Source organism: Cervus elaphus, chromosome 4 (genome assembly GCF_910594005.1).
Source record: "Cervus elaphus chromosome 4, mCerEla1.1, whole genome shotgun sequence".
NCBI lineage: Eukaryota > Metazoa > Chordata > Mammalia > Artiodactyla > Cervidae > Cervus > Cervus elaphus.
The window spans coordinates 56,436,577-56,463,771 of NC_057818.1; the positions used below are offsets into that span (position 1 = coordinate 56,436,577).

At 56.3% G+C, this 27,195-nt stretch overlaps 3 protein-coding genes across 5 annotated transcripts in view; 2 read left to right on the forward strand and 1 right to left on the reverse strand.

Moving 5' to 3' along the window:
- Positions 1-2,096: 2,096 nt before the first annotated feature.
- On the reverse strand, positions 2,097-13,429 carry LOC122692332 (nitric oxide synthase interacting protein). The gene is made up of 9 exons (XM_043899830.1): positions 13,298-13,429; positions 6,039-6,211; positions 5,345-5,450; positions 4,409-4,490; positions 3,818-3,980; positions 3,612-3,730; positions 3,259-3,446; positions 3,036-3,144; positions 2,097-2,890 (listed from the first exon to the last, which is right to left on the reverse strand). Exons 2-9 carry the CDS (start codon positions 6,106-6,108, stop codon positions 2,819-2,821), a joined length of 909 nt encoding a protein of 302 aa, XP_043755765.1. The 5' UTR covers positions 6,109-6,211; positions 13,298-13,429; the 3' UTR covers positions 2,097-2,818.
- A 692-nt stretch (positions 13,430-14,121) lies between these two features.
- Positions 14,122-19,895, forward strand: PRRG2 (proline rich and Gla domain 2). 2 transcript variants are annotated; one of them, XM_043899845.1, is made up of 7 exons: positions 14,122-14,277; positions 15,080-15,250; positions 15,899-16,074; positions 16,258-16,297; positions 17,781-17,916; positions 18,752-18,889; positions 19,311-19,895. In XM_043899845.1, the coding sequence occupies exons 2-7, from the start codon at positions 15,166-15,168 to the stop codon at positions 19,327-19,329; spliced, it is 594 nt and encodes a 197-aa protein (XP_043755780.1). In that variant the 5' UTR covers positions 14,122-14,277; positions 15,080-15,165; the 3' UTR covers positions 19,330-19,895. The 2 variants fall into 2 exon arrangements, with proteins under 2 accessions (XP_043755780.1, XP_043755779.1); XM_043899844.1 differs by having other exon boundaries at positions 15,154-15,250.
- A 250-nt stretch (positions 19,896-20,145) lies between these two features.
- PRR12 (proline rich 12) overlaps positions 20,146-27,195 on the forward strand; it is a 29,479-nt gene continuing 22,429 nt past the window's right edge. The window contains exons 1-4 of one of the 2 annotated variants that reach the window (XM_043899831.1): positions 20,146-20,707; positions 22,229-22,341; positions 23,317-23,478; positions 23,564-26,883. In XM_043899831.1, the coding sequence (XP_043755766.1) occupies positions 20,622-20,707; positions 22,229-22,341; positions 23,317-23,478; positions 23,564-26,883 (3,681 nt within the window). In that variant the 5' untranslated portion in view covers positions 20,146-20,621. The remainder of the gene's footprint in view (positions 20,708-22,228; positions 22,342-23,316; positions 23,479-23,563; positions 26,884-27,195) is intronic. The other variant, XM_043899832.1, reaches the window with a different exon arrangement.

Here is a 27,195-nt window from a genome sequence, read left to right on the forward strand (position 1 = left end):
ATACTGGAGTGGGTAGCCTTTCCCTTCTCCAGGGGATCTTCCCAACCAGGGGTTGAACCCAGGTCTCCCGCATTGCAGGCGGATTCTTTACCAGCTGAGCCACAAGAGAAACCCAAGAATACTGGAGTGGGTAGCTTATCCTTTCTCCAGCAGATCATCTCGACCCAAGAATCGAACTGGGGTCTCCTGCATCACAGGCGGATTCTTTACCAACTGAACTATGAGGGAAGCCCCCTTCAGCCCTTGGTAACCACTAATTTACTGTCTCTATGGATTTGCATATTCTGGACATTTTATGTAACAGAGGTCACACGGTATGTGTGACCTTTCATCTGACTCTTTACTTCATATAATGTTTTCAAAGCTTATCCACGTTGTAGTATGGGTCAGAACCTCATTCCTTCTTATGTCTGAGTAATATTTCATTGCATGGATTCAGCCCATTTTGTTTACCCACTCGTCAGCTGATGGACATTCGGGTTGTTTCTACTTTGGGGCTATTAGAGGATTAGTGCCGCTGGAATCATTCATGTCGAAGTTTCTGCATGAGCATGTTTTCAATTTTCTTGGGTCTATGCCTAAAAGTGGAATTGCTATGCTCATTTTTAAAGGGATATGAAAATCTACTCCCACAATATCCCCTTTCTTTTGCATTTTAAAATTTTGATTCAGATAAAGTCCACTCGTTTTGATGTATAGGTCTATGAGTTTTGATAAATCAGTCATCCGACCACCACAATTAAGATACCAAATAGATCCATCACGCCTCCCAAAATTCGTATTATGCCTGCCTTGCAGTCAATCCCTCCTGTTCCCCTAGACACCAACAATTTGCTCCCTGTCTAGTTTTCCCTTTCTAGAAAAGTCTCCCCATTAAAAAATCTCAACCAGTAATTAGAGTTGTCCTAAAATGCTGTCTGTGGGCTGGCTGATGCTGGAGGTCAAGACAAGCAACACCCCCCATGCCCATTTCTTGCTCTAAACTGTAGACCAGTATCTAGAGAACCTCTGCTGAGAAAAGACAAAATTTGTCTCCACTTCCCGTCCCTCCCTTCAGCTTCTGCTGTGGTCTGACTCTTGCTTCCTCTCCTTGTTACATTTGAAATCTTAAAGGAAACCTATCTCTTAGAGTGAGGACCTTGACTTGCATCCCAACCCTCCCAGCAAAGGGTGTCTCAAAGGGCCTGTGAATTAAGGAGTGGGGTTTAGGCTCCTTATGGAAATCTGGGATTTCCAAGCTGCACCTTTAAGTGTTTACTTGGGGTGGCGAGTGGCCTATACCACACATGAACAGGATTGGAGTCCTTGGGTGGGTGTGGTCCCAAGAGAAAAGAAGACTCCGGGTAGTTAAAGGCTCTTAGGAAGGACAGGGATTGGGAGTGTTTAGGGAGGGCTGATCTCTTGTCATTCTGGGTATAAGGGGATGCGTGTGAGAGCTTGCTTCAGTGGAGAGGTGTGTGGGTAGCAGTGTGTAAAGTCTAAGGAAGGAAGGGTAAAATGATAGAGGTTAAGGACAGGACTGAAAAAGGGGATCCAGAGGTGGCTGATCTCTGGGGGAAGCTGGATACAGCTATGGCCTTGAGCAGTGCGACTTTGGGCAAGCCTTCTCAGCCTCAGTGAGCTATTCTGCAAAATGGGTACAAGCATTCTTCTGCCAAGATTGTGGCCAGGACTCGCACACACTGCAGAGTGACAGGCCCCAAGGGGAAGGGCACCTTGAGTGTCAGCAGCACCTGAGCTAGTTTCTGGAGACTGGGATCCCAAGAGCAGCACATGAAGGTTCTAGAAATGTCTGAGGGAGGAAATGCTGGGTTTGGGGGGCTCCCTAGGGTGCAAGGATGACCACCCTCCTGCTGTTAACACTTTTCCCTCCAGCCAGATGCATCCACTGGTCCTACACCAGACATGAGCTTGCCCAGCACTCAAGGACACTTATGAATCTCGTCTGGGCTTTAGATGACAAGATCATTTTCCAAAATGAAAGGGCAGAGACTGTTCAATGAACGGAGCAATCTCACTTTGGTTGAAAAAACTCCTGTGGGAAAGGCCTGGTAGAGGAAGACCTGCAAGGACAGAACCCAGGGATCGCTCTGAGAGGCAGGACTTCCAGTCTTTATTTTTACAGTCTTTGCCATATTTTGCAACTTTTAGCTCTGGTTCTCCACACTGCACAGGGTCTGTTTTTCTGACTCAACGTTATTAAAAACATAGCTTGAAAGGGCCCCCCTGCCCTCCCTGTCAAGTCCGAGCTCCAGGCAGGTCCACCAGGCCTGGTTGCTCTGACCTCCGCCCACTCTTCACACCCACCGTGTACACCGCTGCCTCCCGGCTTTTGCACTTGCGGTTTCCTCTTCCTCTCCACCCTCCAGCCTTCAGGTGGCGGGGGAGGGGGTGTTCCTCACCGCCTTCTCTAGACTGGGTGCCTAACTTTCTCTCACTCACACAGCACTTCATTTCCTTTGGGTGTCTTATACACTTTGCAATGGGAGACACGTGCCGCTGAAGCTCCCAGGCTTCAAATTTGGTTTAACTCAAAAGGAACGCGGGGATTTCCATTCAGCCCGCTAACGTGGCGCCCTCCGGTGGTCGCCGCTCACATTCCGACTTGCGGCCACTCAACCCGTTGACAGCTGTGCGTTTGCCTTCCATTCAGACTTCACTCTTAACGAGAGACCACACCAAACATTCCGAGCCCAGGCTTTCAAAGCGCAGTCATTCCGGAGCGCACGCCATTCCCGGGCTCCTGGGCTCCGGTGCGGTGAATGAATGCGCCACACGGCCAGTCGCGTCCAAGCCCCATTTATTTGGTTTCCCGCGCTCAGGCCTGCATCACCGGCCGGGACTTCTCCGCCTGCAGCTTCACTCCGGAGCCCGCGAAGCCGGTACCGCCCTGTAGGAGGAGAGGGTGCTGTGGGGGTTCCCTAGCCGCGGAGGTGAGGCTGGGCCCTGGCCCCTGGCTTGATGGGGGCGGGGGCTCTGGAAGGAGGGCGGGGTTACCCGAAGGCCAGGGGGCGGGGAGGAGGGGCGCCACTCACCCGCTGCAGCACGATGATGTCGCGGTCCGTGAGCTTATCCCCGGTCACCGGGTCCACCATGTCCTTGCGAATCAGCTTCTCCACGCACTCCAGGGTGACCACGGCCCCACTGCGGTGAGGGTGAGGGTGGGAGGTGAGGAGTCGGGGCACCGCCCCAGAGAGGGGGCCACACCCGCGCCCGCCGTGTCCGGCAGGTCCCCGGGCTGTCCTCTTGGCTACTCACGAGGGGCGCAGCACGGCGCAGGGCGTGGCGTTGCTCAGGCTGTCGCGGGTCACAGCGCACACGTAGCGCTCACTGCGCGTGATGAGCCCCACGCGGTCCACGGAGCTGTCCAGCGGCGTGAAGCGCACCGGCGTCAAGTCGGACATGCGCAGCGGCTTCCCGGACATGGGGCAGGTCACGATGCGCGACTGGGGTGGGGGAGGGAGGCAGGGTCAGCAGGCGGGGCTGGAGCCGGGTGCTGGGAGAATAGGGAGGAGGCCTTCAGGACCCAGGTTTGGGAGGGGGGGCAGGGTGTGAACCTGGCCCTCTCTGGCAAAGAGGGCGCAAGGGCGCCTGCTGGGGCAGGGGCTCACCGGCTTCTCCAGCTTCGTGGCCTTCGCCTCGGGGGTCAGCGACGGGATCCAGAAGCTGGGCAGCGCTCTGTCCTTGTCCTTGCCTGCCGGGCCCGCACTGGACCCGGGTTGGGCATCGTCTGCGGGGGGCAGGGGCTGGGATGCCGCACCCACGGAGGCACCTGTGGGACCCCCCGCCCATCTGCAGGCTCACCTCTTTCTCTCACCTGGGCCGTTCCCTGCCGAGGCGACCTTGGGCGTGAAAGGGTTGAGGGGCCGGCTCACGATGGCTGCCTCCTTCTCCAGGAAGCCCCGCACGTGGTCCTGCGCCGCGGCCCGCTGCAGCGCCTTCTGCTCCTCTCGCCGGGCGCCCCTCTGCTTCTCGTAGGCCTGCAGGTGGCCAGGGACCAGTGAGCCAGGCACCCTCCTGTGGGCTGTGGGTTTGGGGCACCCTAGGTAGGGGCCAGGGTGGATCTCTGAATTTAAAGGAGGGCAAACTGGGACCCACGCAGGGGACACTCCAGGCAGAGGCTCTTAGTGTTTGGTGCAGGCTGGTGGCCGCACAGTCATCTGCAGTGTGTCTCTGCTGCCTTTGCTGGTTCCTCCCACCAACTGTAGGACACCCAAACCATTTCCCGTTTAGCTGGTTTGGGACTCAGTTGCTTCTCCGTCCCTTGGCAGCAGAGTGGTCAACAGCTTGGCTGGAGACAGACCACCAGAGCTCAAACCCTGCCTCTGTCACTGATGAGCTCTGTGGCCTCTAGAAAGCGCTGTGACATCTCCTGGCCACAGTTTCTTCACCCATAAAATGGGCTCACCTTCATCTGCCGGGCAATTTCCTTCTTCTGGTGCAAAATGTACTCTAGGATTGCTTCCCGCTCATAAAGGTAGCCATCTGGGCTGCAAAGAGAGAAGAGGATGAGAAAGCATGGCCAGCAGTTAACAGCCACCCTCCAAACATCAGCTCCTTGTCCTGGAGACCCCCTAAGCATCTTACAGGCAGCAGCTCACTCAGGGCTCTGCTTAGCTCTCTGAGGTGACCGCGCCATTTTAACTCTCCTGGCTTTGTAATGTGCTCCAACGCATAGGGGAAAATCTTGTGCCATAAAGGGTTCGCTCAGGAGGCCAAGGTTATCCACACCCTGCATATTCCAACCAAAGGACTGGCCTGTGCCTGGCTCCTGGGAGGGTACTTCTAAGCCCTTGGAATGTCCTGCCTGGTAAGGGTTTGCCTGGGAGGCATGGCTTATGTGGCATCAGCTGGATCTCTGCAGTCAAGTGAGGGAAGTGAAGTCGCTCAGTCATCTCTGACTCTTTGTGACCCCATGGACTATAGCCTACCAGTCTCCTCTGTCTATGGGGTTCTCTAGGCAAGAATACTGGAGTGGGTTGCCATTTCCTTCTCCAGGGGATCTTCCCAACCCAGGGATCGACCCCAGGTCTCCCACATTGCAGGCAGATGCTTTACCATCTGAGCCACCAGGGAAGCCTCTGCAGTGAAGAGGCAGATAGTGGGAAGCACTTCACGAACTGTTATTACGGGCTGGCAGTGTTCCAGGAGCCCTACTCTCTATTATGAACATATTCTCTTCCACACCCCATGAAGTATACTAGGATCATGCCCAGGTCTCAGAGGGGAACACCGAGGCTCCGGGAGGGCAGGTGGCTTGTCTAGGGCGCCCTGGCTGTACAGCCCCTCCAGCGGTTCCCTTGCCCTTTGCCCCCCGGCCAGCCCACCCACGTGCCCAGCTTACGTGACGACGGGGTCGTGGCAGGGCTGCAGCGAGAGGCAGCAGCAATCGAAGTCCTTGACGGCATCCCGGCTCAGTCGAATGTTCTGGGTGCCGTAGCCTGAGGCCGCTGGGGACAGGAACACACAGAGGGATGGGGAGCCAGGGGACGTGCCCCTGTGCAAACCCGGAGAGAAAGGCACAGCGAGGACCCAGCGGAGGTGGGGGGCACGTGTGCAGTCAGGAGCGTGTGCCCGGGGTCTGCGCGTTGGGGGCGGGGCACACCCACAGGAGGTGTTCATCCCCAGGGGGTAAGTGACAAGACAGACAGGCTCTGAGGCAGCCCGAGGGCCAGCTCGGCGAAGAGGCTCGTGGCTGACTCCCCTCGGGCCTTCTGGCTCTGGGACCAAGCTCAAGCGCCCGCACCTCTCTGGGCCTCAGTTTTCCCGTCTGGAATACGGGCTGACAACACTGATTCCTTCCTCTGTGGGTGTTTAGGAGGCTTAGATGAATTCAAACAGGAAGGCACTTCATGTACAAGGCAGGGAAAAGGTGGCTGGCTCGTGCGGGCCATCATGTTATGATGCTATGACCATCAGTCACGTGGGCTGTGTTAGCACGGTCAGCAGAAAGACACACACAGCAAGCTCAACCAGAGGGGCAAAGCGAGTGCCCTGGGCATTTTGGGGTCCATCTGCCCCCCTGGCAAACCCAGTACCTGTGTCCTTCTTTTTCTCATGGTAGGTGTAGACGGCCCCCGCTGTGCAGTTCTTGCCATGCCGTGTCATCCCGGCAGGGAGGAAGGGGCAGCTGCAAGGCAGCAGTGACCGGAGGGAGCCCACGCAGAGGGGACTGGACCTTTATGGACCCCGATCTGACCTGATGGGGAAGCTGGCAGTGGGGCAGGGGAAGACAGTTTTGCACTCATTAGATGGTTAAGAAAAACCTCTACCCTCAAAAGAAAAAAACCAAAAAGCACTCCATCTTGAAAAAGACCTGAGGTTTGCTTCTGGAAGTGGTGTTGGAAGGGGCACAAGTTGCGAGTTATCCTGAGATGGTGGAAGGAGGGTTACGTGCAATCTGATGGGAAATTCTAGCATCTGAGGCGATGGGTGGGGCGAGAACACGCATGGGAGACCAAAGCGCCCGGCAGATGCTCTGGGATTTCGAGCATGTGTGGATACTACACGCCCATTTCAACTGAGCACGTCTGGATTCGCTTAGGTGCAGTATGCCTGTTGCTCAAATTGTTCCCTCACGTATCACTCGCGTTGGAATAAATTCCGAGTTTTCAAAAACAAGTGTTAGAGGGAGAACTGAGTGCACATGGAATTCTGGTGAATCAGCAAGAAAAACCCAGCTACCCCGACCGGACAATGAGCAGAGCGTGAGAACAGGCGGTTTACAGAAGCAGCTCAAAGACGGGCAGCTGGATGCCTCAAGCTCTCCTCACAGGAAAACCACGAGACATCACTTGACTCCTCTCTCCAAGGTGGCGGGCGGCACTGTGAGCGCTTGCTAAGACCAGGGTGAGGGTTGGTGATAGGAACCCTGCAGGTTATGCTGGGGAAACACCGGCTGGGGGGACTTCTACAAAGTGAGTGCAGGCAATTCTGCACTTGTGTGTGTGTACCCCAGAGACGACGCCCACTAGGGAGCACATGTGAGGATGTTCGCAGTGATGCTGTTTATCCTGGAGGGGAGCTGAAGGCAACTGACTATACCGCCCTGGCGGAATGGACAGTGACTGCCCACCAAGGAAACCATCCAGCAGTGAGATGCAACTGACTGGGTGTGTACAGAGCATCGTGGGTGGGCCTGAAAACGACGATGCTGAGTGAAAAACAAAACAATCGACATGTGCACAAAACACTGTAAACACCTGCAAACAAAAGGATCATGCATATAATAATGGCTGCCTGTGTAAGGGAGGGGACTGACGATGGATGCATGCATGCTCAGTCACTTCAGTCGTGTCCCACTCTTTGAGACCCCATGGACTGCAGCCCACCAGGCTCCTCTGTCAATGGGGTTCTCCAAGCCAGAATACAGGAGTGGGTTGCCATGCCCTCCTCCAGGGGATCTTCCCAACCCAGGGATTGAACCCACATCACCTACATCTCCCACACTGGTAGGCAGGGTCTTTACAGGCTAGTGGAAGGCTAGGGGATTACAAGAGTAATCCCCTTTTAACGAGAGTAAATCAATTGAACAAGCTGAGGGTTGATGGGATCAATGGAGTGAGACTTTCTGCCTGGCCCTGGCTCTCTCCTCGCTGTGACTCTGGACGGGTAGTTCCCTTTCAGAGCCCTTTGGTAGGAGGTGCGGAGAACCATGGGCTGTACCTGACGTTAACTGGATGGCTGTGTGGACTAAATGAGGTCATACACAGAGTCTGGCATATGGAATGTTCAGAAAATACTCTCTCCTGTTCTCTGGCTGCAAGGAGGATCCAGAAGGCAGGGGTGGGGGCACCACCAGGGACTCCCAAAATATAAAAAAGCAACTTCATCTTTATTTCCCTGGTTTGTGATGCTTTCAGAAACTTGCCTTTCTCTTTCAAAACATAAACCTCTCCTGGAACCTATGGACCTTGCACGCCCCCTACTGGCATCTTCCTCCCAGTAGGTACATTGACAGCATAGATGCACAGACCCGTAAGGATGCAGTTGATGTGTTTCGGCAGATGCACACACCCTCCTAACTACCGCCCCAGTCGCGATGTGGAACATTCCTGTCACCCCAGCCGCAGCCACTGTGCTGCGTGTAGAGGCGGACCTTGGTGAAACACCCCAACTCGACCCACGGCCCCTCCTCCAGCTTCCCCTCACCCCCCAGCTTTGGAGCAGGTGTCTGGCACCTGCCACCTCCCCAGCTCACCGGCCACTGCCCTTCTCTGCCCTGGCCCCCTGGCTTCCGCCCCCGTCCCCCCACCCATGATCACTCATGAAGGTCGAGTTCACCTCCAAAGGGACAAATTCCCCACTCTATTCTTAGTTGTCAACTGCCTTGACCCTCCGTGGTATTTGGCACTAGGCTGCTTGTCTTGTGGCCAAGCTCTTTGGCTTTGTGGACTGGGATGTTTTCTCTCTGAGAGGAGAGGAACTGCTAGAGAGGGAGCATTACTTCTCTGGGCTGTCATGGGAATAAGCACAAGGGACACTGCTTGACCCCTGACCCCTGGGCCAACTCCCCGTGGCCTCATCTCATCAATCATCCAACTTCAGCCACCCTCTGGGGTCTGTTCCATCAGCATCTCCGCTTTGGAGAGAGGCAAACGGAGGCACAGAAGTGAAGCCATTTGCCTAGGCCAGTGGTTCTCAAAGTAAGGTCTGCCGAGACCCCAGGGGTCCCTAAGATACTCTCAGGGGGTCCACAGAGCGATTTCCATAACACTAATATGTGTTCGCCTCTGTTCCTCTCATTCTCTAGTGAGCATCTGGTGGAGTTTTCCAGAGGCTGTGTGACTTGTGCTTGTGCAACCTTGGCTTTAAAACACGTCCGGTATACAGAGTGAAAGAAGCCAGGTACAAAAGGCCCTATTGTTGATTCCATTTATAAGAAACGTCCAGAATGGGCAGATCCATAGAAACAGAGACTGGTGGCTGCCACCCACTGGGAGAAGGGAGGACGGGAGTGGGGAGTGGCTGCTAAGGGGGATGGGGTTTCTTTCTGCAGTGATGAAAATGTCCTGAAATCAGAAAGTGGCGATGGTTACAAAAATACTGATTATATGAAAAACCACAGAGTTATATACTTTAAATAGATGAGTGTTTTGTTATAAGAATATTTCAATAAAGACCCTTTCATGTCTGTTTTCATCTTATATTGTAAATCTCTTTTTCCTTTGGCCACACCTGTGGCTTGCAGGATCTTAGTTTCTGGACCAGGGATTGAACCCGGGCTTTCAGCAGTGAAAGTGCGCAGTCCTAACCACTGGACCACCAGGGAACTGCCCTGATATGGCAAACTGTGATAGATAGAACTTCCACAAACAAAAGCTTTTTGGAGTCCTCGCGGATTTTTAAGATCCTGAGACCAGGAAGTTTGAGAACCATTGACTGGGGTGGGCAGGTTTATGGTCTCCTCAGTTAGGACAGGCTCAGAAAATAGAACTACTACCATCTGCTGTCACTAGCACTTCAGAGAGGACACGTCCAAAGTAAGAGCAGCTATTATTTACCAACCTTCCCCTCTTACAGAGAAGAAACCAGGCCCATGGGGCCCCCCTGGCAACAGAGCTGGACTTAAACCCACTCACCCAGGCTCTGGAGCCGCCCCCCCCCCCGGTCACGTGACAGCTGGCAGTCCTCCTGGGGAGGTCACAATCCGAGAATAAAGGCTAATCCACTCCCATGCTCCTACGAAATCTTCAAAATCCACAGTCTAGCCCACTCTTTTAATATGTCTCGATTCAGACAACAATTTTCGCTGGAGGAACTTGCCCTGCATTTAGGTTTCATAAAATTTACAGGAGCAAATGTACACTCACATGTCCTGGTTGTGCCAGACATACTTAAAAGTTTTCCAGGGACTGAATCCAGTTTGGTGCCTGAATTTAAATTAATTAAGTGATTAAAAAAAAAAAAATACAGTCCCTCAGGGCCCTGACACAAGTATCAAAGAGTGCCACAGCCTCTAGGAACTTGTGGCTACTATGTTTAAAAAACATGACCACAATACCATGGATGCATTAATAATTCCTTATCATCATCTTCTATCCAGCTGGTATTCAAATCTCCCTTATTATCTCCCCAGGTCTTTTTCTCCAGTCAATTTGTTTGAATCCTCAATCTCCTGAGGTCAGAGATCCCTCTGAGAACTAAAGAATGAGAAAACTAAGGAAGAACTAAAGGATGCTACAAGTCCCCTCCCGAGAGGAGCATGAGGTCACATGGATGCTGCTGGCTGTCCCAGGGGGCTGGAGGCCTGTGTTAAGGGAACCCAAAGGGCCAATTACACTCAAGGAACTCACAGACAAATATAGGAAGTATCGGAAGCAGGAAGGAGGGAGGCTCCCTAAAAGCAAAAGGGAACATCTGAGATTTTTCTATTAATAGTGATTGGTATTCATCTAAGAGGTTCGGTAAACCCAGCCCTGTTATAAGCATTTTATACATGTTAACTGCACTGAATCCCAGGGCTTCCCTGATAGCTCAGTTGGTTAAGAACCTGCCTGCAATGCAGGAGACCCTGATTCGATTCCTGGGTTGGGAAGATTCCCTGGAGAAGGGATAGGCTACCCACTTCAGTATTCTTGGGCTCCCCTGGTGGTTCAGACGGTAAAGAATCCGCCTGCAATGTGGGAGACCTGGGTTTGATCCCTGAGTTGGGAAGATCCCTTGGAGAAGGGAATGGCTACCCACTCCAGTATTCTGGCCTAGAGAATACAGTCCATGGGGTTGCAAAGAGTCAACTGAGTGACTTTCACTTTCCACCGAACCCCACAGCACAAATGGCTGCTATAAACAAGGAAACAGAGGCAGGGAGAGGTGCCCAGTGCAGCCGGGGGTTGACCCAGGCATCTGCATCTGTGGCCGAGACCATCGCGGGTGCCGCCTGGCTGCAGGTGGCCCCAGGCCCTGTGCTGACTCTCAGTGTGGAATGGGGCAGCTCCTACAGGCCTGGCTCTGCTCCTGGAAATCCCTGTGGGCCTGGGCCTCCCTCTACCCGGCCCTGGAAATCCCATCCGCTTCCTCCTCCCAGGCCCCATCAGGAATTGCCTCCTCTGGGAAGCCTGAGGGAGGCATTCCTGATGCTCTGACAATGCCCTGATTTACCTCCACTACAGCCATCTCAGAATTTCCCCCTCCAGACTAGGAGCTCCCTAGAGGTGGGGCCTGGGCTGGACTCCAGGCTGGGTCCCAGCACTGCCTGGCACCTGGGGGTGGGGGCTGGGCACAGAGATGGCATGACAGTGTCAGTTAACGACTTCCAACCATAGGGCCGGGGGTAGGTGTGTAATCAATGAAACGAACCGTCCATCCAGTCAATGCATCACAAAAGCACTATAAGAACAGAAATGACTGGACTTCCCTGGTGGTCCAGTGATGGGGAAACTTTGTGTTCGCAATGCCGAGGACCCAGGTTTGATCCCACATGCCACCATGAAGATCGAAGATCCCATATGCCACAACTAAAACCCACCACAGCCAAATAAACAAATAAATACTTAAAAAAAAGAACAGGATGGTGTGGAGGGGGACACTGTTAGAAATTAAGAGGGATTTAAAAGACAAAACAATGATTTGAATTGATTCTGATTCAAACAATTGATATTTTTATCAGGGTTGCTTTTGTAAGTGTGATGATAGTATTGTGGCCATGGAAGAAAATGTTCCCGCTTTTTTGTGTGCCTATACGCTTTTTATTTATTTATTTTTTTTTTAGTTCTACCACTTTATTGCTACCAACCCATCTCCCTCCACCCTCATGCACACATGCTCAGTCATGTAACCCCATGGACTTCAGCCCGCCAGACTCCTCTGTCCATGGATTTTTCCAGGCAAGAATACTGGAGTGGGTTGCCATTTCCTTCTCCATATACGCTTTTTAAAATTTAAAAAAAAAAAAAATTGTTGAAAAATTTTTTAAAAGTTGAAGTATAGTTAGTTTAGTGTTGTGAAAATGTCTCTGCTTTTTACACATGTATCCTAAAATATTTAGGGGTGAAATGTCACAATAGACAGACTTTGCCTTATATATTTAGTTTAAAAAAATGCCCAGCCAGTATGGCAAAAATATTAATAAACAGAAACTCTGGCCATATGAATTTTTAATATTATGATCTCACTTCTATGTAAGTTGTGTTAGGTAGGAATTTAGACATGAGCAACCAGGGGAAGACTGGCTGAAAGGGATGCAAGCGGTCTCTAAACTCTGAGACACACCCAGGAGAGGTCACAGATATGCTACAAATATAACCACAGAGACTTTTGAACTCCTGCACGTGTATCCTATTCACACAGTGGATACAAAATGACCACAGGGGCTTCTCCAAGTAACCTTATCCGCGGTTAGGCAGTTAGGAGCCTATTAAGACATAAACAACACAGCCTGCCGCTATACAACTTATAATTATCATTTGGCCTGAGCGTATGCCCATTTCTATTCCCTTTCATTGACTGGTGGTGGGTACAAGCCCTACTTTGAACGGGGCAAAGGCAAAAGGAGGAGACTGGGAGTGTAAAGAGGGAAGCCAAGAGGGCTTGACAGGAAGGATGAGGAGGACTCCTATGGGAGTGTTGGATTAATAAAAGATTATCCGCTTGAGCTGAATGGAGCTGTAACTTGTCTGTTGTTCTACACCTTTTCGTCCATAGCTCCAAATTTTTGTTGCCACGAGACAAGAACGGGAGGAAGAGAAAGAAACTAACCTGACAGGTGGGACATTTTCATAATAAAATATTAAAGTAAAACTGCTTTAAGGATCCATCAAGACCTGAGTTCACAACGAATCAGCAGCACCATCGAAGTGAGAACCTAGGACTGCCTAACCCCAAAGCTCCACAGAGGAAAACGTTAACCTACAGCAACTCCAAGACGGAAGGGCCTGTCAGATGTGCAAGGAGGCAGCGGCGGCGACTGCACAACCCTTCCCCGCCCTCCCCATCACGGTCTGGGAAACTGAGGCCAAGAAAGGGCCCACCCTTTCTTGAGGGGTTGCTCCTCATTCAATATCACTCCTCAGACCTCCCCCAGGAGTCCCAGTCTCTTCCGTGCCCCGGGATCCGTAGCCCATTCGTCTGCACTGGAATTAACACTCTGGGGAGAACTGCCGGATGAAGGTTTGGCTACCTAAAGGGATTTCCGGCACCTCCAATTCGGCTTCAAACTTGAGGCACCTAGAGGGCTCTATTAATGACTGCCAGGAAGTCAGATTTCAAAATCTTGTCCCAGTCTCCCTCAGGACCACAAGACTCTTGCCCACGGGAAGGCAATCGCACTAACACTATTCTTCTACCGCCTAGAACTCACCTCACAGACGACCCCTCCTTCCTCGGTGGCTACTTCAACAGTACTCCTACACCGGAAAGGAGCTCTGTTTTCCCTCCCCGCTCCGCCGCTTCCGCCCGGCGAAGAGACCGGAAGTAGTTCTACCCCTAGTGGCGGAGATAGCTCTTCTGGCTTGGTAAATTCTCCCTTCTTTTTTTTCCTCCCTCCGGAAACGTGAGTGGCAACTCGAGGGTTCCGGTCGGTGAAACTGGCGTGAATAGGGGGCGTGCTTAGTAAATACTAGGCGTTTCCCTGGACGGGCCTAGGCTTTGCATCTCTTCAAGCCTGTGTTTAAGGACTAACCACTTTGCCCAGAAATTGAAAAGCCCGCTTACCAAAGTGTGTATCATCCACTTTTCTGCCGCAAAAGAAGAGACAATAGAGAAGGGACGGCTCCTCTGTCCCCACTTTGTAAATGGAGCAGTTGAGAAATCGGAAGTCAGAGTCTTTCAAATTGTCTCAGGAAGCAGGAATTTACTGCGGCATACCTACCTATCTCTAGGGACTAAGGCATATGTTCCCCTCCAGTTTCTAGATAGCTAGATATCTAGATGTTCATTTCCGTAGCTCAGCCTGGCGAGCTTTCTGGGGAGAGGGGGGAATTGGATAGGAGGGGAGGAGGCGCCTATCCAACACCCTGAGTGTCCCCATGGTGTCAGGAGACCCAGGCTCCCTTTGGGGCTCTGGACGTTATACCCTTAATTATAAGGTCCCTTTATTTATCTATGTATTTTTTTCATAAGGTCCCTTTAAATACTCTGTCCCTTACCTGAGTCCCGCCCCGGGCAGGTAATAAAAAACCCCGCCCCTCTTGCCTGGAACCAGGATTGTGTCGGCTTTAATGAACAAAGTACCCTCCCGTTCCTCTCCCCTCCCCTCTCCCCTGCCCCTCTTCACGGCTGGCCGCAGTTAGCCGAGGAGGCCCCGATTAAGGAGAGGACAGTACTCACAAGTTTAGGCAGGTAAGTGAATGTCCCTGGAGGCAGAGCTTGGCTTGGGGACCTTGGTGACCTGGCTTTGGGCTCTTCTGGTACCCAGAAGTTGGAGCCCCCAAACCCAGGAGTCCAGGATGACTGCCCCCTCCCTCAACTGCTGGACCCCAGGATATGTGCGTCTGGTTTTACTTCTTGTATACTCTTTGATCTCTGTGGGTGGAAGGGTTTCCCTGGTGGCTCAGGCGGTAAAGTATCTGCCTACAGCGCAGGAAACCTGGATTCAATCTCTGGGTCAGGAAGATGGCTTGAAGACGGGAATGGCAACCCACTCCAGTATTCTTGCTTGGGAAATCCCATGGACAGAGGAGCCTGATGGGCTACAGTCCATGGGATCGCAAAAAACTCAGACACAACTGAGCAACAAATGCTGTAGGTGGATGTGGCTATGGGCACAGAGAGATAGGTATATACGTGGAGATTATCAGGAAGAAAGTGATCCAATCCATGGACATGTTTACGAGCGCCTGCTATGTGCCCAAACCCGTGCTGGGTGCTGCACACACAGCTGGGAAAAAGATAAGTTCCTGGTTCTGGTCTCTGGAGGGACACTGCGTTTGCTGAAATCCTACCTCTGAATCTTGCAAACTGTGTGAACTCGGGCAAGTTCTTTTACTTCTCTGTGCCTCAGTCTCCTCCTGTATCAAACGGAGATAATAATAGCACTGTGGTGAAAATGAAACTGAGTTGATAGAGGTAACTGACCTTGAACAGTCTCTGGTCCAGATTACAGGCCACGTAAGTGTCTGCTCTTATAATTCATGGACCACAGAGTCTGATCAGGGAGACCTGGCCTCATTCTTCAGTGGCTGAGGCACTTCTCATCTAACCACACCTGGTTCCTAGTGTCCACAAAATATGAGGGGCCGCCCCTCTGTGCTGCTGCTATACCTGGGATTGGCCACCTGCCTGGACACACCACCCAGTGGGAAGCAAGGCCTAGGTGAGTGTTGAGGGGAAGAGCCAGAGTCCAGGCAGCAACACCCACCTTCCTCTGGCCCAGGAGAAACCCTGCCTCCAGTCGCCTCCTCCCCAGGACCCCATAAGGACTCTCCATCTCCTTAAGTTCAGGCTCCTTCATGTCCCCAAGGACTTCCCTGTAGCTCAAACGGGAAAGAATCTGCATGCAATTCAGGAGACCAGGGTTCGATCTCTGGGTCAGGAAGATCCTCTGGAGAAGGGAATGGCAATCCACTCCAGTATTCTTGCCTGGAGAATCCCATGGACAGAGGTGCCCGGCGGGCTACAGTCCATTGGCTTGCAAAGAGTCAGACACGACTGAGTGACTAACACACACACACATACACACACACACATGTGTCCCCAGTCCTAGGAGCCCTCCGTTTTCTGTCCCTTATGTCTTTTGGACTGCCCTGGAGGCTCAGACGGTAAAGAATCTGCCTCCAATGCAGGAGACCAGGGTTTGATCCCTGGGTCCGGAAGAACCCCTGGAGAAGGGAATGGCTACCCACTCCAGCATCTTTGCCTGGAGAATCTCATGGACAGAGGAACCTGGGCAGGCTACAGTTCGTGGGGTGGCAGACTCGGGCACAACTGAGCGACTAATGCCCTGTGTGTCTTTTGGGCCCAGAGGTCTTCCTGGACTCCCCAGAGGCACAGAGCTTCCTGGGCAGCCGTAAGCGGGTTCCAAGAGCCAATTATTGGGACCTGGAGTTGTTCACTCCAGGGAACCTGGAGCGGGAGTGTCGAGAGGAGATATGTTCCTGGGAAGAGGCGCGAGAGTACTTTGAGGACAATATTCTGACGGTGAGGAGTCCCCGGAGGTAGATTCAAGGGGTCCCCAGAGGAGTACCCTCTAGGACCTGGGGGTGGGGTCCTGCCCCTCAACTCCGTCTGCCTTCCTGCCTCAGAGACCAGGGTGGGCTGGTCTGGGGGTGTGGAATCTTCCAGTTGATGCTTTTCAGCCTTCACTCCTCCTGCCCATTCAAGGATCACTTTTGGGAGAGCTACGTCTACAATGGCAAAGGAGGTGAGTTGGGAGAGCTCTCTCATCCTGTACAACTAGGGCAAGGCTTTACCTGGGAGGCTGAACCACCATCCCCCACCCCAAACTGGCTCCCTCCGGACTCCATGCCCCATGAGTTACTGGAGGAAGTTGTCAAAGAAAGCCCTTCCTCTGAGACTGGAGCCCTCGCCTCAGGATCCCACCACGCCTCACTGAAGGGAGGTCCCCTGTCCCCGGGAAGGGGGACAGTTGGAAGGAGAGGTTACAGCCCTGAGGCCTCAGACTCGGAAGCCCTGGCCCACCTGAGCCCATCTTGGAGTCCAGAGCCTCAGCAGCTTGGTTGCTAAGGGGGTTGCTCCCTAGCAACGGGGCCGGGGTAGGCCAGTTGGTGGAAGCCTGTGTGTCTTCACCTGCTGGATCAGCCCAGTCCCAACCCCAGCCCCTCCTCTGAGTTCTGAGGCCCAGTGGTGGCTGCAGCCTTGTTGCTAAGGGGGGGGGGGTGCTCCTTAGCAACCAAGCCTGGTGTGGCCGGACCAAAGAAGCCAGCAGCACTCACTACCTGGTTGGTCCCCCCTCCCCCACAACTCCATCCTGGCTTTGCCCTGGTTGCTAAGGAGGCCTTCTCCCTAGCAACCACACCTAGCCAGGCTCAGGACCCAAGGCCTCCTGCCCACAGGAGGACCCCCCTCCAGGTACCAGGCATCTCACCCCCCTAGTGGCTTGGTTGCTAGGAGTGTATCCTTAGCAACAGGCTCTAAGTCTGGGCTAGAATCCTCACATTGGTTGCTAGGGGAGGTAACTGGTTTGCTACAGGCCTATGAAGGCCCGGTGGCTTCTTGAATCTACCTGAAACGTGTCAGAATCAGGAAGCCCCACCTTCTGAGTGCAGCTTTTTGTGAAGAGGGCCAAAAGCCTGGGATTTACTGTTTGAGGAAAGTCCCCTGCTACCCAGTCCTAAAGGAAGCTTCCCAGCAGCAAGACCTAGCAAGGCCTCAGAAAGCCAGGGTCCTCCCTGTGCCCCACCCCCCTTTTCCTCAGATATGAAACCTTGATTGCTAAAGGCACTTCACCTTAGCCAAGGGTTCACATGAATCCTAAACCCCATCACTCTGTGACTGATGGGGGATGTCCCCCTTGATAGATGAATTTTTCTGACCTGTCTGGTGAGGCCTCGCCCCTCTGTGGGCTGGCTGGTAAAAGGCACTGCATTCCAGAGGGAACAGGATTGCCAGATAAAATACAGGATCGCTCCCCGCCCTACACCCCCAGTTAAATTTGAATCTCAAATACACAGGGATAATTTTTTTTTGTAGCATATCTCATATATTCCATGAGACATACAAAAAAGTTACTCATTGTTTATCTAAAACTCACATTTAACTGGGTCTCATTATTGTTTGCTAAAATCTGGCAGTACTGAGCGTGGGGACTCAGAAAATTATCTGCTTGAGCTCCCTACCCTAACTAAGCATGTCAACTGCAAACATCCCCCCCCCACCCCCCACAGGACGTGGACGAGTGGATGTCGCAAGCCTGGCTGTGGGGCTGACAGTAGCCATTGTACTCATTGTCCTGGCCAGCCTGGGAGCCTTCTGGTATCTACATGGCCGTCGGGGCCGCAGGCAGCATTCCCGTCCTCAAGAGTAAGGGGGCTTTGGGGGCTGTAGGGCTTTAGAGCAGGGTGAGCAGGGGAGGGAGGGGTCATCCTAAGGAGATGGACCAGATCGGGGGCAGGTGGGCACTGCTGAAAGATCTGAGGAGACTGTCCTGTGAAGAGTCTGTGAGATTCTGTGTCCTGTTGCGGCATCGGATTATATCCACAGTGCTTGGCACCAAATAGGGACTCCATCAATATTTGCTGCCTGGCTGTCTTTGCAGTACCCAGTTTACAAGTGATCTTCATCCTGTGGATGCTGTATCTGATGAGGCTGCAGCCTGTGGTCTGTGGGTGTCTGTGGGATGTCAGTTTCCGGGGTGACAAGACGAGGCTGTCTTTGTGTGTGTCCGTGTGAGTTGTCTAGGTGTGTGTTTCTCAGTGGCAAAGTGTAAGAGAGTGCGTGAGCATCCGCCTCGAAGTGGAGTGGATTTGGAGGTTTCCAGGAAGAGTTTATTGGAAGAGTGGATCTGGGAAATTTGTGCCTGAGTGTTTCTCTGTTGTGTCTGTCTGTTTCTTGTGTGTGTCTGCCTGCTTCTCTGCAGGGCTGTCTGTTTCTCCATGACTCTGCCTGTATCCGGGCACTTGTGTCTGTGAATGAGCCTGTCTCCGCAACTGTTGATTTCTGTGACTGTCTGTCATTGCGTGGTGCTTTTCTGTCTGTAGAGTTCGGTTGAAGGTGACCCTCTTTTTCCCTGGTCCATCTCCCTTTCACCTCTGTCCCCCTACCATCCTCAGAGTCTCTGTCTTCCTAAGTCTGACCTTTTCCCAGGGCGCTCTCTCCTGTAGGTTTCCCCTGCTAACAGTGCACCTTCTGTCCCCAGTGTCGAGCTCATTAGGCCCCTTAGTGATCTGAGCCCGCAGACGCCCCAGCCTCCACCCCCACCCCCAGGCCTCCCCACCTACGAGCAGGCGCTGGCGGCCTCGGGGGTACACGACGCACCTCCGCCCCCCTACACCAGGTATGGGGCTGGGCTTCGGCCTGGGGGCGGGGCGCTGAGGGGAGGGCACGGCCGGGGGAGGGGCGTAGGCTTAGGGGCGGGACTTAGAATTTTGAGCTTATTAGCCAGGTCGAGGCTTGGAGAACGGGGGCGTGGCCCAGCCGTGTGTGTGTGTCTGTGTGTGTGTGTGTGTGTGTGTGTGTCTGTGTGTGTGTGTGTGTGTGTGTGTGTGTGTGTGTGTCTGTGTGTGTGTGTCTGAAATATTATAGGAGGTTGGGCCGTGTGTGTGTTTGTGTGTGTGTGTCTGGAATATTATAGGAGGGTGGGTCTTGAATCCAGAGGGTCCGGGATTGGCTGAGACGCCCAGGGTGGGCCGGAGTGGTCTTGGTTGATGGGGCAAAAACAGCCGGGCCTTTGACTCCGCACTGTTCTCCCCTTGCAGTCTCAGGAGACCCAGCTGAAGAGCGGCTTCGGAGCGGAGCCGGGGTTCTCTGAACCGTGCCCCAGATTCGCACCGGATTCCGGAAACCCCCAGGCCTCTTAAACTCCGGAGCTGAGCTTGGAGGGGTGATGGGAGTAGGGGTCGTCCGGCCCGAGGCCTACTCTACCACACGTGTTTCCGCTGCGTACGGATACAAGCAAGTTCTCAGGCAACGTGTTCCCGCATCCCGGCCCATCGCAGGCCCCCACGGTCTCCTGACCTGGGGTATCCGCCAGCCCCGTACCCGGGGTAGGAGTGCGTGGAAACTTGGACCCAGGAGCGCAGTCCGGGTGCGCAGACTCGCGTGTGAGCGGGTGTGACACGGCCATCGCCCTCAGTGTCACGGACCACGGACACGCAGAGACTCGCCTGTGCACACGCGTGTTTTCCTGCGCTCCCCGTGCGCGCACAGGAGCACTCTGCAATCCAGGAAAAGATGGAGGGGGTGGGCGTATTTGCAAGCGGGCTCGGTTGGGGGCAGGATCGCGCTGCACCTGGGGGACTGGAGTTGAGCTCTTTCCCCAAATAAAAACACCTTGGAAAAGAGATGCAAAAGAGTGAAATAATGCAAAAATTAAAAAAGAAAAATCATATAAACTGAACTGCGTTCCCGGGCGCGTCTGCGCACGGCGGAGCTGGCTTTCTGTACAAACGCTGCACCCTACACCCCCAGGCCCTGCTAGCGCCCTGTGTCTGCCTCTCTCTCTCTCTCTTTTTTTTTTTTTTGCATTTGCACGGGATTGTGGGAGGAAGCGGAGCGCAGCCAGACACCCCGCCGCCCGCCCCCCCTTCCCCTCCCCCCTCCCCCAGCCGCCTTGTGCAAAGATGGCTGCACCGTGAGCGCAGAGGAGGAGGAGGCGGCGGCGGCGGCGGCGAGAGAGCGAGCACCCAGAGCCCGCACCCACCCCGGGGCCGCCCGGGACGCCCCCTCCTGAGCGCGCGCCCCCCCTTCTCTCTTGCAAGGGCTGGGGCAAAGGCGGAGACAGCGGGGTCCCTCCTCCCCCCTCTTTCCCTCCAGGGGGAACCCCCCTTCCCCCCTCCTTGGCTCGGCGGCTGCACCCCCTCCCTTGCCCGCCCCTCCGCCCCTGTCCCCTCCCTCCCCCGCCCGGGGCCTTCCCGGGCCTTCGGCGGCTGCAAAGAAAAAGAGAGAGAGAGAGAGAGAGAAGGGAAAAAAAAGCAACAGCGGAGGGAGAGGCGGCGGAGGAGAGCGCGCGCGCGCCCCCTCCCTCCCTCCCTCCCTCCCCCTCCCCCAATTTCCACCGCGGCCAATTCATGGACAGGAACTACCCCAGCGCCGGCTTCGGGGACCCGCTCGGCGCCGGGGCGGGATGGAGTTACGAGAGGTCAGCGAAAGCTAGGTAAGGAGCCGGGGGTGGCCTAGAGGAAGGGGCCAAGGGGTGGGGGCCCAGCCCGGCCGGGCCCGCCCGGCTACGCGTGCATCGCAAACTCCCCTCCGGCTTGCAAGGGAGCGGCCTTCCTCGGTTTGCAACAACGCCGCCGCCCCAGTTTGCAAATTGCAAACTCCGCCAAAGCCAGCTCCGGCATGCAAAGAGAAAGATGCAGCGGGGAAATGGGGGTGCAAAACAATTTCAGACCGAGAGGCCTTGGGAAGGTGGGAGGGACTGGCGAAGCAAGGCCTGGATTTCCCCCCATCCTTGGATTCCCGGCTTGCTGACCCCTCCCCCTCGTGCCCCAGGCTCTGCTCTTGCAAAGGTGAGAGGGAAAAGAAAATTAGAACGCAGACCTGGGGGGCGCGCCCCCCCCCAGGTCCTATTGTTCCGGGACTGCGCGAGGCCGCGCTACGCGGGGGCCCCCCCCCCCCAGAAATTCCGCGCGCTGAGTGGGCACGGGGCCCCGCCCCCTTCCGAAGCTGGGGTTCTGTGTGTGTAAGGGGGGGGGGTGTCCTGGCATCAGAGACACACCCCCTTGAGCTCCCCCACCCGCAAAGACAGAGAATCCTAGTTGATGGCGAGGAGTGGAGTGTTTGACCTCTTGAGTCCGGGCCATGGATGGGGGCCGCTGCATAGGAAGACGAGGCTGTTTCTCCAGTGTGTGGTTGTGTGTGTGAGCGTGGGCCCAGGCGTACATAGCTGGCAGCCAGTTCACCTGCGAGTCTGCCCCTTTTCTGCTGTTTGTGTCACACTCTCACTCTTCACCTGCCCCCTGCCCCCCTCCCCCACACACCTGGGTTTCCCAGGCTGGCAAGGGCAGGACCCCAAGTGAGTTAGGATTTTCCATGTGGGACTCCTCGCTCCGTGTCTTTCCCCACGAGTGAGTTGAATACTGGTTTACACACATACCTGGCCTTGCATGGGTCCATGCATCTGAACCTCAACCCGGGGGATGGACGACGTTCATGTTCACACTTGTACCTGGTACTTTCCCCGAGTCCTATCCTCACCCCCCCTCCCCCATCCCTGCTGTTGGGGAACAATCTGCGGCTGCCCCTGGCTCGGTATGCACCATCCCGTGAGGTTCAGGGCCTCTGTATTCCCACGTGTCTGAAGAAGAGGGGGAGTCCCTCGGGGGTTGGCCCCAGGGCTTTGTGTCCCCTACAGGGTGGGGGCCCTGGGAGCAAACTCCCTATTTTCAACTTAAGACACTTTTCTCTGACTCTTCAGCCTGTCTGTCTCCTTCCTGTGCATGTCTGTGAGGCTCTCTGGGCTCTGTTTACTGGGGCTCGAGTGGGGACCATGGCTCTTTTAAGTTGGGGACCCCGATTCCCTTGTCTTTTCCTTTATGGCTCAAGGTTCCTTAGGATAACCCCCAGTCAGCTGGAAGATTCTCCCGAACTCCCTGGGGGATTTGCTGAGTTCCTCACTCAGAGGGCAGCTTCGGAGGAAACCCTAACATCTCCCTTTCCACCCCCCACCCCACAGCTTGGTCTATGGCAGCTCCAGGACCTCACACCCCGAGACGGACATCTTACACCGCCAGGCCTACGCGGCCCCCCACCCACTGCAAAGCTATGCCACCAACCACCACCCGGCAGGTACGGCCCCTGTCCCGCCCCGCCTGGCCCTCCCTTCGAAGCGGCTGATTGGCTGCTGAAAGTTCCACCCTTCCTAATTGGCTGTGCCCTCCGTCCTGGCTCGCCCCTTGCCACTTCTTCCCTGATTGGTTGTTCTGAGGCTGGTCAATATCTCGCCGGATTCGTCCGCCCCTCTTTCTGGTCCCGCCTCTTTCGCTCCAATTGGTCCGGTCCTCTCAGCCCCCAAATCCCACCTTCTCTTCCAGGCTTTTCCGCCTCTCCAGCCCACCCCGGTCCCTTCCCTCTGGATTTGTCCATCCTCTTGGTTCTCTGAATTCTTTCTTCCTGATTCTCTTTCTTCCTGATTGGCTCCGATTCTTGGACCTCCCCCTCCTCCCTTAGATTTGCCCACTACCTGATTCTTCTGTGACCGGGCCTCTAGTACCTCGGATTGGTTCTCCTTTGATCCTGCCGCTTCCCTTCCTAGATGGATCAGCAACCAGACTGTTGTCCAGTTTGACCCTAAGACCCTCTTGGTTGGCTCCTTCCCTTTATCCCTCACCCCCACCCTTTTTTTTTTTTAAAATCTGGACCCTCTCACTTGGACTTAACCTCTTTCGACTTGTTCTCTGGTTCTTCCCAGTGGCACCAGTATCACCCCATCTCTTCCCCTTCCTTGTTAGAATTACCTAACTCCTTTGGCCTCCCTTGGACGGCAAGAACTCTCTGTTCTTTTTCTCCCACTTTTTTTTCACCTCTGGATTTTTCTACTCCTTTGTCTAGTTTTCCTCTCCTGGGCTCCCTGCCCTTAAGATTGCATCCTACTCCATCCTGCTTACTGTCTCCTTGTTTCTGTCTACTTTCTCCTCTTTGAATCTGCACCTTCCATCCAGTCCCCTTTGCTGACCCAACTTGCCTTTGGCTTGCTCTTTCTCCGTTTCAACCTTGCCCTATCCCCCACCTAGCTGACTCAACCCCCGCCCCGACCCTTGCCAGGCCTCTCTGGACTCTTCGACACTGGCCTCCATCACGCAGGCTCAGCAGGGCCCGACGCCTCCGTCATGAACCTCATCTCGGCCCTGGAGTCCCGGGGCCCGCAGCCTGGCCCTTCTGCCTCCTCTCTTCTTTCCCAGTTCCGCAGTCCTTCCTGGCAAACAGGTAAGCCCGCTGCCAGCCCAGGAGGGCCAGGGTGGGGCTGGAGTGTGGTCGACTCTGACCTGTGGTCTCCCTCATTCATCCCTAGCCATGCACACGCCAGGCCCCACGGAGCTCTTCATCTCAGGCGCCCTGCCCGGTTCCAGCACATTTCCATCCTCCTCCGCCCTTTCGGCTTATCAGCACCCGGCTTCCTTTGGCAGCCGCCCCTTCCCAGTTCCCTCTTCCCTCACCCTCCAGGATCCCCCGTTTAGTCCCCCAGCTAATGGGCTCCTGTCCCCCCATGACGTGCTGCACCTGAAGCCCTCGCAGGCACCCACGGTGCCCTCCTCGCTAGGTTTTGAGCGCCTGGCGGGGGGTGGTGTCCTGGGGCCCGCTGGTCTCGGCCCAGCCCAAACCCCACCTTACCGCCCTGGTCCCCCAGACCCACCCCCACCTCCCCGCCACCTCCCGACTCAGTTCAACCTGCTGGCTTCCTCTTCCGCTGCTGCCGCCGCCGCAGCCGAACAATCCTCTCCACAGCTCTACAACTTCTCGGGTGCTGCCCCCGGCCCGCCGCCCCCTGAGCGGGCCCTGCCCCGCCAGGACACCGTCATCAAGCACTACCAGCGGCCCGCCAGTGCCCAGCCGCCCCCACCCCCACCCCCAGCCCATGCCCTCCAGCACTACCTGAGCTGCGGAGGAAGCTACGCTTCCATGGGCCATCGGGCCAACTTGGCCTGCAGCCCGCTGGGCGGTGGGGAACCCTCCCCTGGCGCTGGTGAGCCTAGCAAAGCTGGGCCCAGTGGAGCCACGGCCGGGGCATCAGGCAGGGCTGCAGGCCCTGAGGCAGCTGGAGGAGGTGGTGCAGGAGGTGGCGGTGGAGGTTACCGCCCCATCATTCAGTCGCCTGGTTACAAGACGGGCAAAGGTGGTTACGGGGCAGCTGCGGGCGGTGCCAGTAGGCCCCCACCAGCCCGTTCGACCGCCACACCCAAATGCCAGAGCCTAGGTGGGCCAGCAGCGGCCTATGCCACTGGGAAGGCCTCCGGGGCTGGAGGAGCAGGAGGCCAGGCCTATTCCCCCGGTCAGCCCCAAGGGCTTCTAGGACCCCAGGCTTATGGGCAGGGGTTCGGAGGGGGTCAAGCACAGGACTTGAGCAAAGGCCCTAGTTACTCAGGGGGGCCCCAGCAGCCCCCGAGTGGTCCCCCGCCTCCTGGCCTAGCCACGTGTCAGAGCTATTCCCCAGACCAGCTGCAGGGGCAGCTGTATGGGGTGCAGGGTGAGCCGTACCCGGGGCCAGCTGCCCACTCCCAGGGTCTGCCCACGGCCAGCCCCTCACTCAGCTACAGTACTGGCCATTCCCCAGCACTCTCGGGCCATGGAGGCGGTTGGGGGCCCAGCTCCCTGGGGGGCGGCGGAGAGGCCAGCCCTTCTCACATCATCCGCCCACTGCAGTCGCCACCTGCCCCCGGCCGCCCGCCCGGAGTTGGCTCTCCGGGAGCCCCTGGCAAATACCTGAGCTCTGTCCTGGCCTCAGCCCCGTTCCTGGCACCCCCAGGGGCCAGCAGCTATGCAGCTGGAGCAGGTGGCTACAAGGGCAAGGGGGACGGCTCCGAGCTGCTGGCGGGCCCCGGCGGGCCTCCCGCTGAGCGTACGGAGGATGAAGAATTCCTCATTCAGCACCTCCTCCAGGCGCCCAGCCCCCCGCGGACCTCAGGGGCAGATGGCCTGGTGGGCGAAGATGGGGCGGCAGATGCCTCCAAGGGACTTGGGGGGAGTGGCGGGGCTGGGGGTCCCCCAGGCACACCCTACGAGCTGGCCAAGGAAGACCCCCAGAGGTACCATCTGCAGAGCGTCATCCGGACCAGCGCCAGCCTTGACGAGGGTGCCACCGCGGCCCTGGAGCTGGGCCTGGGGCGGCTGAAGGAGAAGAAGAAAGGGCCGGAACGGGGTGGCGAGACCCCCGAGGGGCTGGCCACCTCAGTTGTCCACTACGGGGCAGGTGCCAAGGAGCTGGGGGCCTTCCTCCAAAAGAGCCCTCCGCCCCCCCAACCCACGGCCCAGTCGGCCCAGCCTGCCCCCCACGGCCTCCTCCTAGAGGCGGGGGGCCCCGACCTCCCACTGGTGCTGCCGCCCCCTCCTCCCCAGCTGCTCCCCTCGGTCCTCAGCCACGCTCCCAGCCCCTCCTCCAGTGCTCCCAAAGTCGGCGTCCACCTCCTTGAGCCGGCCGCCCGAGATGGGGCACCCCAGCCGCCCCCGCCACCGCCCCCACCCCCACCGCCCATGCCCCTCCAGCTTGAGGCCCACCTCCGCAGCCACGGCCTGGAGCCCGGTGCCCCCAGCCCCCGCCTGCGGCCGGAGGAGAGCCTGGAGCCGCCCGGTGCCATGCAAGAATTGCTGGGGGCCCTGGAGCCGTTGCCCGCTGGGCCCGGTGACACTGGCGTGGGCCCGCCCAACACCGAGGGCAAGGATCCCTCCGGTGCCTACCGCAGCCCCAGCCCGCAAGGCACCAAGGCCCCCCGCTTCGTGCCGCTCACCTCCATCTGCTTCCCTGACTCCTTGCTCCAAGACGAGGAGCGCAGTTTCTTCCCCACCATGGAGGAGATGTTCGGCGGAGGGCCGGCGGACGACTATGGCAAGGCTGGGCCGCCCGAGGACGAGGGCGATCCCAAGGCGGGGACCGGGCCACCCCCCGGCCCTCCTGCCTATGATCCCTACGGGCCCTACTGCCCTGGTCGGGCCACTGGAGCCGGCCCTGAGACTCCGGGCCTGGGCCTGGACCCCAACAAGCCCCCCGAGCTGCCCTCCACGGTCAATGCTGAGCCCCTGGGCCTGATCCAGAGTGGGCCGCACCAGGCGGCCCCCCCACCCCCGCCTCCCCCGCCGCCGCCTCCGCCCCCTGCCTCGGAGCCCAAGGGAGGCCTGACCTCGCCCATCTTCTGCTCTACCAAGCCAAAGAAGCTGCTCAAGACGTCCTCCTTCCACCTGCTGCGGCGCCGTGACCCACCCTTCCAGACACCCAAGAAACTGTATGCCCAGGAGTACGAGTTTGAGGCTGATGAGGACAAAGCTGACGTGCCCGCTGACATCCGCCTCAACCCCCGGCGCCTGCCTGACCTGGTGTCCAGCTGCCGCTCCCGCCCGGCTCTCTCCCCGCTGGGTGACATAGACTTCTGTCCACCCAACCCAGGCCCTGACGGCCCCCGGCGCAGAGGTCGCAAACCCACCAAGGCCAAGCGTGATGGGCCGCCCCGGCCCCGCGGGAGACCCCGGATTCGCCCACTGGAGGTCCCCACCACCGCTGGGCCAGCCTCAGCCTCCACTCCTGCTGATGGGGCCAAGAAACCTCGGGGCCGGGGCCGGGGCCGGGGCAGGAAGGCCGAGGAGGCAGGGGGCACTCGGCTGGAGCCCCTGAAACCACTGAAGGTGAGGGGGGCTGGGACCCTGATGCCTGGGGGTTGGGGCCACATTGGAGGTTCTTGGGCATGATGGAGAATATGGTATGAACTAATTCCCAGGAGAAAAGGAATCAGAGGGCTCAAACTCCAGAGTTCCATGCTTGGAGAGATCTGAGAGTTGAAATTTGTGTATCCAGAGGGAGGCTGGGAGTTAGTGCTTGTGTTCCTAGCTTCTAGGTCCCACAGGACTATCGATTGTGAGGATCCTGGGTTCTTGGGTCTTGTGGGAGGGGGTCAGTGAGTAATGAGGGAGGAATATCAGTCCTGTCATTCTGGAATC

Bases quoted from the DNA above. Each gene is read 5' to 3' on its own strand.
- LOC122692332 (XM_043899830.1), bottom strand. From the start codon at position 6,108: ATGACACGGCATGGCAAGAACTGCACAGCGGGGGCCGTCTACACCTAC. The intron at 3,981-4,408 runs GTGAGCCCATTT...GGCCACCTGCAG, and splicing joins AAATTGCCCGGCAGATGAAG to GCCTACGAGAAGCAGAGGGG. The intron at 3,145-3,258 runs GTGAGTAGCCAA...CCCTCACCGCAG, and splicing joins TGCGCCGTGCTGCGCCCCTC to TGGGGCCGTGGTCACCCTGG.
- PRRG2 (XM_043899845.1), top strand. From the start codon at position 15,166: ATGAGGGGCCGCCCCTCTGTGCTGCTGCTATACCTGGGATTGGCCACC. The intron at 16,298-17,780 runs GTGAGTTGGGAG...CACCCCCCACAG, and splicing joins CGTCTACAATGGCAAAGGAG to GACGTGGACGAGTGGATGTC. The intron at 17,917-18,751 runs GTAAGGGGGCTT...TTCTGTCCCCAG, and splicing joins CAGCATTCCCGTCCTCAAGA to TGTCGAGCTCATTAGGCCCC.